Below are 20,272 nucleotides of genomic sequence, written 5' to 3' on the forward strand. Positions count from 1 at the left end.
TCCAAACCCAGCACATGTGCTGCTTTATACTCACGTTCTGGAGCACAGACCCTTTGTTCTGCTCTTGCACAGCACGTAAACTAACGTAGTGTTGTACCCGTCTCGGGAACTTCTAAAGGCTATCTCCCTACGAGAGAAACCGTGAGCCGCCGGTCTGCGGCAGCCAAAGGACAAACAATGATAGGAAACAGAAGTTTGTTGTGATTCGGAGGGAGGCTCAGCACGCTGCCAGAGGGAGGAAGGGCAGCCACCATGCGAGCAGAGCACCCTGCTCCTCAGGCCGACCAGCACAAACCTAATTGCCCGCACGTGATACGCCGTGTAGGTACAAACACCTATTAACGCAGCACCTTGGCGTGGCAGCGTCTGGGAGCAAGGCCACAGAGCACGACCTCGGGTGCTGGGGCAGCAGGGGATACTCCGAGGGACGTGGCCGCCGTGCGGAGCCCCCAGGGCCCGGGCTCCGCAGGGCGCAGTAGGGCCGGGAAGGCAGGTGACACGGGGTGGCAGTGCACAGCCGGGCACCGGCCCTCACCGCGGGTCTCGCTGTGGTTCTGGGTTGGGGTTCCCTCCCCTACAGCGCTCCGGCACCCGAAAAGGGCCGCGCTCTGGGGGAAAGACGCCCCGGCACCACGAACAAGCCCCGCGAAGGTGAATTAATAACACCGGGGGGTGGGACCGGGAGGCGCCAGCTCTCCTCCTCCGGCGCCGGCAGGCCCGGGCGCAGTGAGCAGGTGCCGCGGCCCGGCCCTTTCCTCACACCTGCCCGCCGGCCGGCACGGCGGCCTCCTTCGGGCAGGGCGGGCGCCGGGCCCCCGCCTCACCGAGGCGAGAAGCGACCGAAACTCGGCCCTCCACCGACCTTCGCTCTGCAGCCGGCGGCGGGGCGGAGCAGGGCGGGGGCAAGGGGCGAGCGCGGAGCCGCGAGGGAGGCGGGCGGGCGGCTCCGAGCTGAGGACGCCCGAGGGCCGCGCCCAGAGGGGCGGGCGGGGGCGCGCTTGCCCGGCGGCGCGCGGGCAGGTAGGGTGGGGGGACGGCGGACGGGAACGCGCACCACCCGCCCCTCGCCGCGGCGGCCCGCTCCGCCCCGCCGGAGGGTGGGGGTGGGCGGGGCCTGGCGGCGGGCGGCGCGCCGTGAGTGGGTAGGGCGGCTGTCAATCTGGGGCGGCGCGCGAGGGGCTGCCGTGCTTGTGGGAAAGGAGGGGAGGGTGGGGGAGGCGGCGAGGAAACAAAAACAATCGTCCGGGCGCCGCCATCTTGGGTCCGTTCTCCACGCCACACAAGTGAATGGGTAGATATGAAATTACCACAGGGGAGCAGCAACAGCAGCAGGGTACGGAGGGCTGTTCCGAGCTGCCAGCGGGACTCGGGAGACTCTAGAGACGGCTCCTGCCGCCACCGCCCAGAGAAAATCCCCGAGCTCGGCCTTTTCTCCTCGCCAACCCCTAAACTGCACTCCTGGAGGGACAAAGTTGGTCTCAGCCGCGCTGCCTTCGCCGCCCGGGAGACGAGAGAGTTGCGTTCGGCAGCGGCTTCCCTGGAGCCGGGAGTGAGCCGGGGTCAGAGTTAGGGGAGAGGGTGACGAGGGGATTCCACCCCCCTCCGCCCTCTGGCCGGGGCTCGCCGGGTGCGCTGTGTGGGAGGCACGAGAAGACAGCAGGAGCACAGCCGGCTTTTCCCTTCCACCCCTGCTCGCTCTTATTCCTTTCTCCTAGAAGAAAAAAAAAAAAAAAAAAAAGGCAAGAACTGGATCGAGTTGGGGGAGGAGGACCGTCTCGGGTCTCTGTCTGAGCGGCAGCGGGGCGGGCGCGGAGATGTGTCCGTGAGGAGTTGGAGAGCAGCGTGCCTCGGGCGGGGGAGCCGCTAGCCTGCTCGGCGGGAGGAGGGGACCCGTCGCCCGGCCGGCCAGCCCGGAGGGGGCCCGCAGCCCCCGCCGCCTCGCTCGCCTCCTCGCCGCCAAAGAAGCCGAATTCTAGAAGCACGGCAGGCAAGGAAAGGATTTGCCACAAAGAATATATCACCCTCCTCCCCAGCGGCTGGATACTGCATTTTTTTTTTCCTCCCAGTCGCTCTTCTGTGTTTAAATACCAAATATAGCCTCTTGGGGGGGAGGGGATGGAAATCTCTTAGAAGAATTTGAGATCTTGCTGGGATTCGGGAGTGCCGGTGTTGCACGGCCCGGGAGAAGGACCGCGGAGACGGGGGAGAAGAGGGGTTGATGCGCGGCTCTCGCTGACTGGCCGAAGGACTAGAGATTTGCCACTTTTCGGGAAGCCCGAAGGTCGGTTTGTTATCAAACTGTCGTTTCTCCCCTTTCCCTCTTCTGGGCTACGCTAAATCCCTGAGCATTAATAAAGAAAACCGAAGCGTCGCCCACGTGTAGCTGGTGGCTTTCCATTATTTTTTTTAATTATTATTTTTTTAAGGTAGTTTTCCTCAAGAAACTGACAAAACTTCCTCCCTTCACCCGGAGGCTTTTGAGGTTTGAAGCTGAGATGGAGCTACTTTTCTCCCAAACACTACATGCTGTATGAGGGGAGCCAGGACGAAAACATCGTGTTTACTGATTTCGATACGACTCCCCGACACTGGGCACCCACGAGGGATGCTTCACGGAGCTTGATGTGGAAAAGGGTTGGTGTGCTCAGAGCCTTCGTCGTGTCCAGCAGCTTAATTGTTGACTTTTTTTAAAAAAAGTGGATTCGTAGCGTACTTTTATGAATTAAATTTTGCCACCGTTTGTACAGACGCCAAATGACACGTGTGTTTTGAAGCAGTTCCAAATAGATCCATCCCTTAACCCGGATTCTCGCTAGAAAGAGCCGGTGGGAGATCGTCAGTGGCTAAGCAAATCTGATTTTACTGTTTTATGAACATTATCTGCTGCAGAAATGTTGCTATAGATTGCTTTATAACGGTTCAGCAAGAAAGGAGCTCTTCCAGCTTGCAGGAGCCAGGAAACTGGATACTTAAAGTCACTTAAATGTTTTAACAACGTTGGAAAATGGGAGCTGCTACTAAGTTGGCGTTCGCTGTTTTTCTTATCTCTTGTTCTTCAGGTAAGTGAATGTTGTTGGTTTTGTCCTCTAAAATGTAAGGCTTTGGGGCTGGCACTTAAAACCTGAGGTAACTTTGTCGATCAGTGTGAATGGGGAGAAATCGTTCTTTTTTCCGGATGACAGATGTTTGGGGATGACGCTGACTGTAAAGGCAGAAGCTGTTTTCATCGCGATTCTTAAATATGTATAGCGTGAGCACTTCAAACGCGTGCAGCGCTTAGATTTCAGATCAGTTGTGGGGAACAAATGTGGAGACGTAACCACCTAGTGTCACATACAGTAATCTGGCAGTGCAGTTATTAGTGTTTCATCGTGTTTGGTGTGTTTGTGTTGGTTTTTTTTGTTTGTTTGGCTTATTTTGTTTTAAATAAGAATAACCCAGCTGAAATGCTCCTAACTTCAATGAGATCTCTTCTTCTGTTCCATTCACTGATGAATGGCGAACTTCATTAATGCTTCATTAGTTTAGAATAGGTACAGATCTGAAAGCATTGGCTCGTCCTTTAGTGATAGTGAGGGGTGTGTGCATGTATAGATGTACGCACAGAATGTAAAGGGAGACTTTCCAAACAACGATTGGTAACGCTTTGTATTTTGCTGCTCAGTTTGTCACTGACTTGTAGTGGAAAAAAAGCTACTACTTTTCTCTTTAAAACAACCAAAGTCGAGTTTCAAACGCCAGCTCTGTGAGTCCCAAGAAGCGAGCGGGGTGTGAGGACTTCCCCACGTTTCTTTAGGAGGAAAATTGTTATGGTAGCAACCAGTGGTTGGGAGGATTGTTCGTGCGTTTCTGCTTGAACCTCCATCAATTTCATAAGAAAAACCCTACTGTGACCGTGTAACGGATCTAATATTAGCTTTCATGGCAAGCCTGGCACTTTCTGCTTACACTTGAAATGTGTACACAGTTCTTTGTGTAGGTTTAGATGCACTTTTTAACATTCTTGCACGGTGTGCACAGGTATACTTGTTTATCAGTGTGAAAGCTAGCAGAGAAGCGCTCACTTTTTCAGTGTAGCCGGTGTAAGGGAGCAATGAGATCCGTACAACAATGCCTTTTAAAATTTCATTGTTATAATGTACAGGATTTTGCTGAACAGGACATTTTCTTGTGGTTAGTAAATGGATAGTCTAGTCTCATGTCTGTAGCAGTATTGATCAATTCCGTGTGTGCTAAGTGTGCTGTGAAATGGCGAGCGCTGCCAGAAATAAACCAAAAAAATCCTTTTTTTTTTTAACCAGAAAAATAACAGAGCAGGTTAAGGACAGGCAGAAGGTTGTTTTGGGTTTTTGGTTTGGGTTTGTTTGTTTGTTTTGTTTTTATTAGGGTGGACTATTTATTCCTGTCTTGAAACAAAACACTTTTTCTTCTGACAGATTTGTCTTGCATCTTTTCCTCATACCTTATTTTTAAGTTACTGGAGCAACATTCCTCTTAATTCAGGGATATGTTTTATAGGGAAACTTCTTTTCCCCTCTCACTGACAGTTTCTGAAAGACTTGGTGCTATCAGCTCTTCATGTATGTCTCTCCCTTCCATGTCCTCCTATTAAGAGCCTTTTGCCTAGAGCACAGAGTAGTGATCTTGTTGACATTGCCTATCCTACTTACTAAAAAGAACAGTTAAGAAACAAAAACTGTCTTTTCTGTAGCATTTCTTGCTCTGTTTTTGGTAAGAAGACGAATCTTTCTCTTTCCTGTGAAGATGCCTGCGAAGAATCTTAGCTAAAGGAGCAGGAAACTGTCTGCAATTCGGACTGCTTCTTATGTTAATGACATTGTTTTGGTGGTTATTCCAGTATTGCACATTAAGTGTTCCAGTATTCAATTACTTAAATATTTTCTACCTGCCTAAAATTTTAGAATATCTGCAGTCCTGGTAGGTCTATAAATAAATAAATTCAACAGTAAAATTTGGGGATTTCTGTGATTGAAATCATAATCTTACGTAAGCTTCTAGCACAAAGTACAGGCATTTTGGTAAGTAGTGTTTTTTCTCTTAACTGTGACTTGCTTTGGTTTGAAATCATACCGGATCGATTGATTCTAACATCATCGTCGGAAGCAGTTGCTTCTTTTCCAGTCTTTAGTCTGAAAGGAAGTCTGCCCAGGCTATATATTTAAGGATATTGGCAATGGTTGAAGAAATCCCCGGAGTTCAGGTGTGAAGGTGTCTGGTTTGTCTTTCTCCGGTATGCAGTCTCCAGCTGTGTGTGTGTGTTGGGGAGTGAGGGTATTTGGTTTTCTGTATTTGTGAAATATTTTTATATGCAGCTATTTTCTGCAGCTGTTTACATAGCCAATTAATACTGGTGTTATTTAAGTAGGTGAAAATATTGTGGGTTTCTTTCTACGTGGTGGGTGTGGAAGTGGTCTTTAGGTTGAAGGCATTTTATTTTACTATCTATAAACTGCTGTGTGAAATCCTGTAAATGTGCTTCAAATGGGTAGGGATTTCCAGTGAATCTAATAATCTTTGTGAAGGGAATGAAAATATTTCCCCATTCTGACTAAGATATTTGAAAAAGAGCATCTGTGTTGTGTTATTAGGCTTTACAATATTTGTAGATGCTTGGATAAAAGTGGGTGTAGATTTGCACCCATGTGTACTAATTGAAGAGAATGAGATGAATGTTTATTAACTAAACATGAAAACAAAGTGCCCAGGTCAAGGTTCTCCATGTGCCCTCTAATATACTTGTTATATAAACCTGTGTGTATTAACAAAGAACAGAAGATCCTGAAGTAATGATAAAATGCTTAGGAGCAATTCACTGTTCTTCCTGTGCCTCTCCTATAGGTGAGGCAAGATTGTGGGTGAGCTTAAAAAGAAAAATAGTAAAGAAAATAGCTTGTTCATCAGAGAATGCTTCTCTTTAGGTATTATCTATGTTCACCCCTCCCCAAAGGAAGTGTGTTTCTGTGTCCTCTAGTTTTCATGATTGCTGAGTTATACTTAATGAACTTTCAGGAATAGAGAGTGTGTACTTCCTTAATTTTCTGTGATGTTTCAGAATACATACCCTGTGCAGCTGGAAATGTGGGAGATGTTGAAATAGTGGATAGTCCTCAGCCAGAATCTTCTGTTGTAGGTGCAGTAGTTTTTAACATCTGGTGGTTCCTTTTGTTACTCTTAAACTCCATTATTTCCCAAACCATCATTTCTTTTCTGAGCTGCCTGCTCTGCCTTTGGTACCTGGGTGAGGCTGTCATCACAGTAGTTCTGCAGCCCTAAGTCTCTTACAGGGGAGAAGACCTATATTTGTTAAAATTCACTTAAGCTAAATTAATGCTAAAAATCACCCAGGCAAAAGTAAGCACATCAGAAAAATCTTGCCTCCACCCCCATGCTAGATCACTCTCAAGCCACTCAGAAAGGTCTTCAGTAATTTTGCTAAAGGAAATGGCAAAGATACCTTCGTAGTTGAAGTAGTATTTTTGCTGCATGGGGAATGTTTTAATCTTTGATTTTAAGTTTATTCTTCTCCTGTCTTGTATCAATTATTATCAGGGGAAGTGATTTGAAATTTACTTTTTTTCCCCACCAAAACCCCCTGCCTAGAACTGTAAAGCCCAAGATAACTGCTATGGCTTCAGAGCTGAATGGTTAGGTGTTCTGAAGGAACTGAGAGGTGGGACATGGGATTTTTTTTTCTTTAATTTTATTATTGTAAAGGGTTTTTTTGACTGTCCACTCACTATTAATTTGGTAGCACTTTAAAATCCTGCACAAGTTTTAGGGGTATTGTCTGTGAAATTGTATGTGCTGGTATATTCTCTGCAGGCTGCCTGTGATTGTGGTTGAACTCTAATCACTTTATTGCACAGGCAGCGCAATAAACCACTTCAGACTTAAGTACTGCTTTTAAAGTAAAATCCTGCCCGAGATTCTTTTTTCCTAAGAGTGTACACTGTGTTGTTGTTGTTGTATTAAGCGTGTTGCATTGGGCAATACCCCAGCACTCCTGATGTTGCTGTTGAGAGCAGGACTTGTAAACCTACTTAATACATTGTTTTCAAGCATAGATACATTTGCATACCTGTAAATGTTATGTAGTTTACAAAGTTTCCAGCTTGACGTTATAACTTTGATTACAGATCAAAATTCTGTCACTATTTCTGTGGAATCTGTTAATACTTAACAACAGTTACAAACCCTGTGTTCCGGGTTATGAGAAATAGCTGTACTTGCAAGTGTAGTTCTAGTAGAACTCTTGCTTGACAAATGTTTCTGGAAAGATGCTGCTGACAGGGGTTTATTTGTGTATCTACCCTTCATACACAAGTTTTTCTCATAGGAAAAGCTTTAGTAAGTTTGTCTTCAAATGCTGGATGTTATGTGAGTTGGTGGGGGGAGGTGTTCTGTGTGAGGGAAAGGCTGTTCTCTGCTATATGAGGATGCAAGAGGTAATTACTGTTACCATAAATAATGCTTTTTGGGTGGTTTTAGTGGAATAGTATTTGAATGTCATTTCTTTTTTCTTTCACTTTTCTGGAATTTGGTGACAGAATTCCTTAGGTGATGATTTGCAAATAAGGATAGACAACTACTTCTGGTATTTTCCTTCTCTCTTTAACTATAGAGGTTCTTCTTTGTCATATCATTACTTTCAGGTAGTGGGGAAAAACAGTAATTCCAGTGGTTTTCATTCTTACTGATTCCACCTTCTCTTCCAACATTTTATACTTCCAATTTTGACAATGCCTGGCTTTCAATTCCCATAGCTTATTTCTCTTTGAAATTGGAATTCAGTTCTATTTTAAATCATCATTATGAAGTTTATATGTACAGTTGTCTGGATCTCTTCTCTATTCAGACAAATGTGGTGAACACAGTATGCAAAGGTAGTCTTTTGGGGACCTATATGATTCAGAGCCAAGATGTAGCAAGTCCTGGGTGCTTATCCTTGGGAAATCATCTGGAGAATAATCATTATAACATGGGCTGTAAAAAGATAGAGGTTGACGAGGAATCTGATTGCGGAAGAGATTTCTTGGTAAAGGGGAGATGCGTTTCCACCACTTAATTAACAGACAGCAGATTAATGCAAATGTCTGCTTTAGTTGGTTGGTAGAATACATGGTCTGTTAGCTATCTGATGTTCTTGAAAATGAGAACTCTTTAAAAAGATCAAGAAAATTACGAATTTTACAGCCAAGTTCTTATGTGATGAAATCTTAATGTGTTTTTGTTGCCTTGGTGCTTAAAACTCAGCGCATCTTATTTCTTGTTATTTCCATATGGAAATTGAAGTGTTATTGGATGCCAGTGACTGTATGCAGCATCTCTCCTCTTCTCTCCCCTACGCTGTCTGTGTGGTGGTGGAGGTTTTTTTTTTTCTTTTTTTCTTAGAAACAGTTTGTGACTATGGTGCCAAACAGCAGAGCATATTTAGGATTAATCCCACAGAAAATGAATATTTACTGCCATATTGTTTATATTGTGTATCTTTGTGGCTAAGAATTCCAAATGTACATTAGATACATCAAGTACTTCAATTGTTGGTGGAAAGAGAGCAGAGAAGTGTTTATCCACTGCAGCAAATACGATGATGGTTTCATGGTAAAGTAAACCTTGATGAGAGAGGCCAACATTCATGGGTTTCTTCTAAATTTCCTAGTTGAAGCTGCAACTAGAAGTAAGCAGTCTGGCTAGAAAAAAAAAAAATAGACAATTCGCTTGCTAACTGGAGGCATAAATCTTTGGTTATGTGGTTAGAGGTATTTGAAAAAAAACACTTGGAAATGAGGGAAGCGTTTGTGGGAAGCCTACCTGTTCCTGCCACTAGAAGCAGCTGGAGGAAGCACTAGTATTGTTAAGACAGGATCTGCTGAAGCTCGGTATTGGAGGAGTGAAGTACTTCTTTGTACCTGGCTGGGTGCTGTCATAAAAAACTGAATTACTTCAGATAGTTCAGTGAAAGAATGTACCCTTTATTTTTTTCTTTTCTTTCTTAACCGCTGTTCCACAGTTCTGCCAAATTAATCCCATTTTCAGGCAGAGCAGGATGGTAGCCTTTACCTCTGTGTCTTTGGAACTTTCTTTGTGATGGCCCTCCTAATGATCTGTGCTACTATTGCTTTTCGGCAGAAACTTCGTTACAGAGAAAATGAGCAAGTGACATACTGAAAATTGTACTGATGCCAGCAAAGGTCTGAGTGACGGCTGTGTAACCTAAAATCTTGGTGATGTTACAGTCAGTAAAGCCGTACAGGGGTAGAAGGACAGGAATGCTTGTGTGTATTCCCACCTCAGTGTTTCATTGCTTTTTGAGGGCAAATTAAGTATTGCTGAATTCTAAAAACTTGCCTTGTAAAAACAGTGGTATTCTTGTATTCTGCTGGTATTTCAGGTTTAAATTGGTGCAAGATAATCCGTTTTGATCAGGATGCGGAATCAGTCCAAAATTGTAATTATCAGTGTTACTCTTGAGTTATTCACTGAGAAGGCTTGTTAGTAACTATTAAACTGCATTGACTTGGCCTTCATATGGTGTTGAGTACCTTCAGTTGGCAAGAAGGCTATATGCTGTAATTTGAATGGCTAGATACCACCTTCTGAAATTCCTTATTTTGTTAAGGTATAATTTCTGTTTTTAAGGGTTTATATGAAGGTGTAATTAGGTGGTAATTCAATTAAAAATGCTGAAACCAGAATGTAATTAAGAGCAAACCCCTGTATACTCTTAACTGTGTTGGGCATGTAAGAAATGCCAAAATATATTATTTTTTTTTCTCAACTGTCATTATATGAGGGAAGCATTGCCCATGATTAATGAATTGAACTGACTGAAAGGCAATAAATGCTAGATCTTCGCTAAAATGAAAAACAAGGATATTTCTTAAGTTCTTTTGTTTTCTGAACTTTGAAGTAGTCATCAACTAAGCTAAAATTAAGAATTAATGTTGTATTTTGCATTTACAAACGGTAGGTATTGCTGTCTAATCTAGTTTTGTTGTGCGCGTGAATGAGGCCGTTCTCACAGTTGGGAAGATTCCACTGTCTATAATGATGACAGCAAATGAGTTGTTTTCCTGTTTTAATTCTTAACATTGACATAGTTTAAAGCTGATACCTGAAAGGTTATTTAAGACATGTAATTTAATCTAAAGGTTTTGTTTTCAGAAAGCGTCTGTATAATTATTTTATAACTGGGAATAAGAATCTGTATTGCTCAGAACTTTGTTGCTTTTTTTATAGCTTTAACTCTTTGTCTTCCATTCCTAAATGGAATGCATTCGATGTATTGTCACTTCACCAGAAGAGAGTTAGTTTTTATAACTGAAGTTGCAAAGTTTCTTGTGACAGGTGGACTTTTAAAGTTGGATGGTACATTCATCTTTTTTTAGAAATGGAGAGGGGAGAAGGTGGTCAAAAACATTTAGGATATTGTTCCTGTATGTTCTGAGAGATAGCAAACTTTTTATGAGAGGAAGCTGACATCCGGCTTTTATTCTGGAAAAAAGTGGAAAGGGGGAAGGAAACGGAACAATATTTCTTTAATTGTTATTTTTTTATATATATATATATATAATTGACTGTGGATCTGAAGAATATTTTAGAGGTGATCTGTGGCTTGTCTCTTTTGAGTGTTTCTAAACTTTTTAGTGAAATGAGGCTGCAGAGTTAACACAAATACTGCTTAACTACTAGTGCAGTCATGATACTGTTTTAGCTTGTGCCAAATGGTGTCTAATGAGATGACACGCAAACACAGTCTGAAGGATAGTGCAGGCAGGAGGCCAGTGCCAGGAGGCAGCACAGTCAAGACTGTACCAGAATTCCTGCAGTTTCAGCATTTCAGTATGCCCTCATCTTGTATCTGAGAACATGGAGTATGTATTGTCAGCGTGCTGTGAAAACGGTGATTTACACTTCACACTGAGTTTCAGCTTAGCTTTTGCATTATTTTGGACATTCAAACTGAAAAACTTTCACTTACCAAAAAAACACCAAACCAAACCCAAACAACAAAACCAAACAAACCAAAAGAACAAACTAACCCATAACCTGCTTTGGGGCCAGAATCGCATCCTGCGGAGCCATGAGTAGGAGGTCCATGGTCAAGTGCTACATGGAACGGACGTGCTGAGTCTATAGCATGTAACCTAAGGGCCAGTGAACAGCCCCTGGGCCTGTTGTGATCTGCAGTATAGATAGAGGATTTGAAGAAAAAATGGCCTACTTTATGTCTAAAGGTTATTTCTATTTTAAATGAGTATCAAAAGTTTTTATGCAGGAACAGTGCAGTTAGTGGTTACTGTAATCTTGCAGTCTGCCTGGTTTTTGTTGTCATTTCATAATAATGTCTCTGAATAGAAATGGTAGTTTCCTATTTGAAATTACTTTTTTAAATCATAGCAGCATGGGCCCATTTGGGTCTTCTCCAGCCTTATGCTCAAAGCAGTGTATTGTCCACCAGACCTCCAGGTTCATGTCAGCAGAGCTGCAGCCTGGTCTGACAGTCACCACTTGTACTGATGCAGAGAGTGCTCTGTCCCAAGGCTCAGGACACCACGTTTATCCTCACTGAATTTCATGAAGTTCCTCTTGGATCACCCCTCTGGTCTAGGTCCATCTGAGTGACATCCCTGCCATTGGGCATCACACCCTATTGCATTGTCTGGAAACTCACCGAGGTGTGTGCCACCACCTCCTCCAGCCATTGATAAAGGTGTGAAGTAAGAGGGTCTTGGGGGGGGTGTGTGTCTGCTGTCATGCTTCTCATCCTGCTGAGGACATGTTCCTTATGAGTGGTTCTATTCGAGTCACATGCTGGCAGTATCTTGAGCTTTATTTGCTAAGTCGTGTAGCTGATTTTAACTTCGTTTCAGCAGCTTCCTTCCTTTTGGTGGCTTACAAACTTATGATTCAGAGGGTTTTTTTGCAGCTGAAGCTGTAATAGCATGACCTTATTTTTTCAGGTTCAGAGTTCTTATCTCATCTAGATAACGCTAATCTCTAGTCTTTAAATACTGCCTAAACGATCATAGTGATCTTTATTCTCTCAGCTGTATTTTGAATACTTTCATTTTGATATCAACATGTAAACTGGTAGTCTAATCTGGTTTTAAGAGCTATTTTAAAATATAACCAATCATTTTATCAAGCCTTCTAGCATGAAAAACTTTAATTCTAGGAACTTTGGGGAAGATCCATGTGAACAGGGAAGGGGTTTAATTTTGTTGTTCAGTTAGTTAAATGTATGAGGCAAAATTAAACTTTGCAGTAAGTAACTGTTAATTTTAGAAATTTTTGGTAGTGTTTGTCAGTAGAGGGTACAGATAGTTCTCTTTAGCTCATAGCAATTACATGATGGAAGAATTTTCTTTAAATATTTCCATGTTTCAGGGTTGAAAAACATTTAGGCCTTGCAAGTTGCAAGATTTTTAAATTGCACACAGTTGATTGAATTACTGTACTCTTTATAATAAATTAAATCTATTTTTCATCATTTGTTTGTAAAGCTACTTTGGTGGTCTTCTCTACGCTACTTTTAGTTAAATATTTTCATTTTAATTCTCTGATCTTTGATTTTGGAAAGGGTCTGTGTTGCACATTGTCCCTAGGGATAATTGTATTTCATTAAATTTAAAACACAAAGCCTGTCAAAAAGATTGTCATAAATGGCTTTTAAAAATACTATGGTTTCGCTACATTTTGTTTAATTTCAGGTTGTGGCACACACTGGGAAGGGACAGACCCCAACAAATTAGGCCTCATCTAACCTTGCCCATTTAGAATAATGCAAATCATTAGCGAGATCTTAATTATTTGTATGTGCCGTATGTGTACCAAGAGCAAGACATGGAACCATGAATAATTTGAGACAGTTAATTGAAACCACAAGATGATTTTGCTTCCATTTCTGCCTCCAAATAAATTCCCCGCACTCCATAAATAAGACAGCAGCCCCAAACTGAGCAGTGAGGAATAACTAAAGAACACTCTGGAAAAACCCCTGTGGAAAAAAATACTTGACAGTTTGGTGAAAGTCTTCTGTTTCTGTCCACTTAAAATAGTGAATCACATCCTGATTAGGTCAGGTGCTTTCAAAGAAGCCAGGAGTGCTCAGGTCCCACTTTTTATTTCATGGGAAATGGAGTGGATCCCTCATGAAAAATCTTGATGCCTCAGTGTGTGTGCAGCAGTACTTTTTCCAGTGGCTTGAAAACATTCTAAAGGATGGCAAATAAAGAAAAAATCATTGCCGTAGGCTTTTGTCCCCTCTAAATGAGGAGACTGTACTTTTGACAAGTGGAACATAAATCACCATTTTTCTCCCTCAAATGATGTGTAGTAATTTCTGTAAAGTATTGCTTTTTAAAAATAAATTACAATTTTTTTTAATAAGATTGTTGAAATTATTCAGAAAATAATTTGAATGCTGTTTGGACCTGTGGTGGCAAGTGCTCTGGAGGTTTTGTTTGAGGAAGGGAGAAATTTTCTTCTACCCCTTACCCTGTTGTGTCCTGCCACAGACTGCATGAGGGCAGAAACTCTTGTTCTTCTCTAGTATCCGTTAATACACTGACTGTGTACTTTTGAGAACACCTACACAGAAGCTGTAGATTTTTTTTTTTTTTAAAAAAACAGTAATCCAGTTTTTCAAATTAGGAAGATGTATGATTGAAAGGAGAGACATCTATGGCATATCCTATAGAGAACCATCTCCTAATGACCTGTCATGAGGATTCAAGCATAAAACAAATTGCTTTTGTTGTTTAGGTGTTGGTGTGGTTTTTTCTTTTTAAACCTTGAGTCTGTAAACAGTGAAAGTATGCATCAGGAGTGATGGTATTGATACTATTCTAATGGTGTGTAAGAAAAGAAATGTAATAATCTTTGGATTTTATGTAATGAATGATGAATAAATTTTAGAATTCGGTGAAACATCTTACCTTACAGCTTTGGAAGGTGAATGATACCTGATAGAGTGGGATGAGCTTTTTAGTTAGTGATTGATGAAGATTTTCTAGAACGTTGTTTTCCAAAATATTTATTCTGAAATTTAGTAATCCCAGAAGTTTTTCTCTCCCCGTTATTACAAATATTTTAGTGTTGGAAGCTCTTTTATTCAGAGTGAAGATGAGGAATGGTATCTGTGTAGGAAACCTATTAACATTTTTCTTACTTCAGCATAATCACCTTGGCCAAATTATGAAGTTTCTTTAAACAAATAATGTATATAGCACATCAACTCAGGCAGTTAAACTCTCAGCGGCTGAGTGCTAGCAGACTTTGGTATGTTGGAGAAGAGGCAAATGACCAGTTTTGAATTTAATTTTGATAGACTTTTGGGAAATTTGCATGCTGACAAAGTATGTTCTGGGGGAGCTTCAGCTGACCATCTGAACTCTTCTCCCCACTGTCTTCCTTCTAGCAAAAGTCAGTCCAACATTTTTCTAAGAGAAGCTTGTTTGCAGCCTCAGTGCTTGTTTGAGAAATCTGTTATTCAAGCATCGGCTGACACATTCACCATGCAGTAGGTCATAGACTTTGGTAGGAACTTTGGAACATTATTAATAAACTTCAAAATCCTTGTGGCAGACAGCAAACAAGTTGAGTGTCTAGCATGTGTCAGGTTTTGCTTGCAGAAAAAGTAATTTTGAAACAGAGGTTCAGTAATGAAATAAGATTTTAGAAGTAAGCCAACAAGTGCATGCTTTTTAATTGTTCCTTCAGTAGTTTTGCCAGCCTCAAAAACCACCTAATTAGCTTCTACTTGTCCAAAAGGGTTATTCCAGTTGCACCCATTGTTAAAGGTGGCAGCCGGTATCTCTTAATGTAGCCGTTGAGGGCATCTTGTCCTTCTGTAATTAAAACCAGAGGGGTTTCCCTCTCTTGAGAAGTCCCTGGTTCTCTGTGTTGCAGAAAGCTGTGTATGGTAAGAAATTAAGTCCTTCCTTTCCCCAGTCATCCTTGAAGTGTTGTTACTTAAAATTTGTATTGTTTGGCACTTTTAGGTTATATTTCTTGCTTTAAGCTAGCTTCTTTATTTGACATAGTGTGACGAAGACTTCACAAATTATACATAATGAAAAATAGTACATTGTAGAGTCCTTTCAGTGTTGGTATCTTGTAGTACTGTCGGCTTTGATTTATGCAGGGTATTTAAGAAAAACTGATTGGAGAACTGGGAGACTGACAGTTCTTCTCTGTAGCCTCTTCCTCATCCACATACCCACTTCATGGTGAAGTTACACTTTACTGTTGGTTCAGCCCTCTCATATACCAACCCTTGTGGCTGTCTGACATTGTACTGGACTGATGCAATTTGCTACATTAGCAAAGGTGAATTGAAAAAACAGCAAGTAGCCCTTTGCAAGCAGTATCAAATGAGGACAAGAGTTGGGCTAAAAGATGCTAGGAGCAAAGAAAGAGTTAGGTGGAATAATGGCTGGCAGTGAGTTTGCACGATTTGACCAAGGAAATGAATTACCAGGGGAAAAGAACATATCAGAGTTGGTGAATAGAGCTGTTCTGTATACATACTGGGTAAGAAAGCAAAAATGACAAAATTAGTTGTCAGTTTTAATAACCTCTGTCTTTAAAAAGAACTTGCTTCTCTTTTTCAGAGTTGTTCTTAAGATCTCAGCGCATGCCGGTTGTCACAGGATTTTTTTTCTCTTCCCTTGCTTTTTAAGCATTTTCATGTCATGTTATTTTTTAGGGGCCATGGAGTAATTATTTCCAGGCAGAATGGCGGGCCACTGCCTGTTGCAGCATTGCTCTAGACAGCACTTTTGCTCATCTTGCATTTCACTGGTACAGAACTACTGGGTTTTTGTATGAATGTATAAGGCTTGCATACGAGGAAAAAGCAGGAATCTAGCAGTGAAAACTTTTCATTATCATCATTCACTTAACTGGCACCTTCCCCATTGCACTTCTGGATGTTTCACAAGTAACAGAATGCAAAGTTCCCGTATTTATTGAAAGCATGTCACAAATTGATAGAGCTGGCACACACATCTGGGGGACCAAATTCAAAGGAGAAGGTGATAAAATCCACTTCTGTCTCCAGGTTTGCTGGTAACAGCAAGGTGGGAACTAAATAGGAGGTGCAGACTGATACAATGGGCTGTAAAAAACAATTGCATCCCAAGTTTAAGAACAAAATTTGGAAAGACTTATTTGCAACACGATCTTGGTAGTGTCTTGTGGTACTCAAATTTTAACCACAAGTTGTCCTAGAAACTTCTTCTGAGCAGGTAGGCATAAAACTTTGTGCAAAAACTCTGGAAAAATTCTGGTCCAAGCAGAGAATAGACAGCACTCAAGGATCTAGAAACAATGGGGAAAGAACATAGGCAGGGTCCTTGAAACAATGACCCTCATCTGATAATGCCTGAATGTACTGAATTCAAAACACTGAACATGGCATCAGTAGTCACACTTAGAGAAAATGGCCCATCTAGTGATTTTTACATATCAGCTAAACAGCCACGTAGCATTATGTCCAGGATCCCCATCTCCCCAGTCTGAGAGGACTCAATCTCCCGAGCATCTTCCAGTTGCCAGGGGAGCATGTAAGAACCAGGCTACTTGTCAGGAACTTGTCAGGTTGTTGCCATTGCAAATCCAAGTGTCTCTAAGCCAGATGAGCAAGCCTGAGGAACCAGGGCAGTCAGGAGTGCAGAGCAGTTACAGTCATTGAACTGACAAAAGCCATAAACCAGGGAAGTCTTCCGGACAGCAGGGCATGCTTCTGAAAAGAAAAGGTGTGGCTCTGACAAGTCAGGATGAGATTGTGGCATTTACAGTTTAGCTGCTAACCAAGTCTTTTGGGCAGCTACCTAAACTCATCAGCCTTTTGTCACACTCCAGTGTGAAGTAGGCCTCAGGCTTTTCTTGGCCTCTGTTCAGGCATCATGTTTCTTTTAACTTTCCCTGAAACTCTACGTGAGTACTTCTGTGTTAAAATCCAAGTATGGCCAGCAAAAGTGGGACATATATTAGTCTCCAGTAGCAGTATTCTGAAATTTTGAATAAAACATGACTAGAACTTGAGGTCAGTTTCAGAAGCATGGGGGCATCTCACCTCAGGTGTTACGTGAAACCTGTTGTCTTTCTCTTTCTTCCCAGCCATGGTCTTCTCCAACTCAGCCTAGAACCCACCTCCCTTTTAAAGAAGAACGAAGCTAATGTTCTGAGGCCCAGGTTGTTATTCCCAGCATCCTCTTCCTTTGGCTGCTTCCAATTAATTGGTACATTTAAGTTGCCTTCTGCTTAAAGCAGAATTTTTTAAACCCCTTCCTCCCTGAGGTGATGGCTTCTGCTGAGGACATCTAGGTTAATGTGATGACTTACTGCCACCAGAAAGCAAAGGCCTAAATGTACACTGGTTTTCTTTTCTGTCCAGTTTCCTTCTATTGAGGCTGTTCATTCTTCTCCCGAGGGTATAAATGTTCCTTTCTTATTTACCTTTTCCAGCACATCTTTCTGTTCACCTCAATAGAATCTCCATCCCACCCACCCCAGTCCTCAAAATGAGTTTATTTGTTGCTGCAGTAGTTTTCTGGAATCTTAGGAACTGAACAAGTCTGGTAAGTTCTGGAGGAAGAACAAGATAAAGGCAGTGGAAGCAGAGACAAATAAGGTACCAGTGAGACCTCTGACTTTCACAGCCTTCATATCCTTTTCCAAGCAGATTCAGGACATTACACGCAGAAAGTGTCTAACAAGAAGAGGTAACACTAGTCTGCAGCCAGCTTGGCACCTTGGAACAGCTTGTTTGTACAAGAAGGGAGGAAGAGCCCTGGTGGGATTGATGTGGGCTGCTGTAGAATTGCAGCCACAGAGAGGCTGAGGCAAATGGAAATGCATGACTGTAAAGTTCCCTGGTCAGATGATCTTCAGCCCATTGCGGAATCCAGCTGCTCTGAGGCTGACAAGGTAATTGAAGCCTGGGCCCCCTCTTCTGAACTGCTGAGCTTTTACACAAAAAGCTTTTATGTGGAATTACAGTTAGCTGCCTTCTACTGGAGAGAGAGCTTTCTCTAGCATCTGGATTTTATTTTTTTTTTTAAATGGTGATCGAAGTGGATGGCCTCAAGCCTGGGAAGGATGGACTAGATGGAGGCATGAAATTTAACTTCTGTGGGCAGAAACTTCTGTTCGTGCTCTGGGTTCCCTACTGATTTGCTTAGGGCAGCGCTCTGCTTTATGGTTAGGAGTCCCATGGTTCTCCCCTGACTGTACAGGCAACTTGGGTACCTAAGTTCATGGTGTTACCAATCTTGGTATCTCTGTAGAAATAACACTATAGTCAAATAAACAAGAGAAGAAAGAAAAAGCAGTTGGAATGTTACATCCACCTTAAATGTACATTACTGTTAAGTATATTCAAGATGAAGATGGGTGTTCATTTGTTTTCCAAGGGAACTTTTGATATAAGGGAGGTAGCTCATGAAAGCCTGGGATTCCCTGTATTGTCTCAAAATCATCAGTGTTGCTGCTCCTTGTAGGACAGAATAAACCACTACTCCTAAGAGTGCTACACAGAAGAGCTGAGTCACTGTTAACTGTTTGTCCACTGATTTACCAAGTATCTGTTGGCTGTGTTGACTACCTGTAGGTAGTCCCCAAAATAAGAAGCAAACAATTTTTCTTCTCATTTTCAACCCTCGCATGAGTCTTAGTGATACAGTTTTTCATGTACTTATTTAAGTATTCATTAACCACTGCAGAAAAGAAATACCTTGAACAGGCAAGACATGAGAATTCTCCCATCACTTTTTTTTGCAATTGTGAAGCTTCGGTGTTCTTCTGGACTACCAGGAGAATTTATTGCTGAATGAATTCCTCAGTTGTGACAAGAGAAACACCTGTCTCTGCCTGAGCAGAAGCACTCCACTATCAAAGACAACATCTGGCAGTAGCAGCCCTTAAACTTCTGTTTGTGACTTCCCTTTCTGTGTAAGGTACTCCAAACACAACTTTGGAAGTTCTCTTGAGAAAGTAAGCATCAGTGGAATGGAGATTGTGGGCTCTCTTAAACAAAAGGCAGCACTGGAAATATATCGTCATTCTGTCCATTCCCTTAAGAGGCTTCTTTTTTACTATTAAAGAAATGTATTTGTGATGTTGAGGTGTGGGGGTTTTTTCCAGTAAGTAGGAGCAGAAAGTTACATATGAGCACATATATAACTTAATCTCAACACTTTAAGATCTGCTTAATTCTTTTATGTTCTCCCAGAAGTGTCCTAAGAATGAAAAGTATTAGACTGGAGGATTCAGAAATGCATTTAGGGATGCTTTTGAGGCTGAGTACCTTTAACTTGTCTTCTGTTGAGCCTGCTGGCCAGCTGCTTCACATCAAATCCAGCAAAGTGATTGGTAAAGGTACTTGAACAGAAGAAGTACATTTACTAATGATAGGTAATGAAATTGTAGAACTCACTGTTTTAGAACATGTGAAAATTAAAAAATGGTCTCACAGATGGACAAATTCAGGGAACATAGTTTGTTGAGAGGTACTTAAACTTGATCTGAGTGGACCTTCCAGATCAAATAATTCCTGATTGCTGAATATTCCTGCCAAAAGCCTTTAGTTAAGCCTACAGTTACTGTTGTCTGATGCTTTTGAAGCATTCTCCTCAAAATTATATTTCTGATGGAAATTAGGCAAACCTGCTGGTTTTTTTTCCTGTGTTGTTCTTGTAGTAAGCTGGCACCTTAATACCAAAATGCTTTACCACAATTCATGAAAGGTAACTACTGTTTGAACGCATTAGTTTTCAGATCTTTTCCAAACAGGGTAAAAGTTCTAGCCTCACTGTTTGCACTTAGGAATTTTGGTACATATATGTCTTTGAGAGGGCAATGATAAAGAAGTATTCTTGCACTTAGGGTTCCCTTTCACTTCACACCTGGTCTTGTGTAACTACTGACTCCCGCTGGAAAGGGAGTGGTCCTTCCCCTCCCTAAGACAAGTTTCCACAGCCTGCCTTGTGCTGGACCCAGCAATTGTGTGGCAGGAGGGAGGGAGTTGAATCAGCAGTTATAATCTTGTGCAAAGTTCACTATGATTTCATTTACCATACCGTTTCAAAAAGTTAAATTGTAGCTCGTGTTGTAGTTATGATTCTGTAGTTACTTCTTTTGCATAGTCCTGAAAGAGTGTTCTTTAGGGCATGAAGTGAATCAGAGTGCAGGTAAGGCAGGTGCTGAACAGTCAAGTCTGTGGTGGTACATTTATAGGAAGTGC

At 42.1% G+C, this 20,272-nt stretch overlaps 1 protein-coding gene across 5 annotated transcripts in view; it reads left to right on the forward strand.

Annotated features, from left to right (window-relative positions):
• The first annotated feature begins 1,208 nt into the window (after positions 1 to 1,208).
• ACVR2A (activin A receptor type 2A) overlaps positions 1,209 to 20,272 on the forward strand; it is a 71,364-nt gene continuing 52,300 nt past the window's right edge. For 2 of the 5 annotated variants that reach the window (XM_056348655.1, XM_056348650.1), the window contains exon 1: positions 1,209 to 3,059. Coding sequence is in view for 4 of the 5 variants with exons in the window: in XM_056348650.1 (XP_056204625.1) it covers positions 3,005 to 3,059 (55 nt within the window). In the remaining variant the exon portion in view is untranslated. The remainder of the gene's footprint in view (positions 3,060 to 20,272) is intronic. The other 3 variants (XM_056348651.1, XM_056348653.1, XM_056348654.1) reach the window with 3 other exon arrangements.

Source organism: Falco biarmicus, chromosome 8 (assembly GCF_023638135.1).
Source record: "Falco biarmicus isolate bFalBia1 chromosome 8, bFalBia1.pri, whole genome shotgun sequence".
Classification (NCBI taxonomy): domain Eukaryota; kingdom Metazoa; phylum Chordata; class Aves; order Falconiformes; family Falconidae; genus Falco; species Falco biarmicus.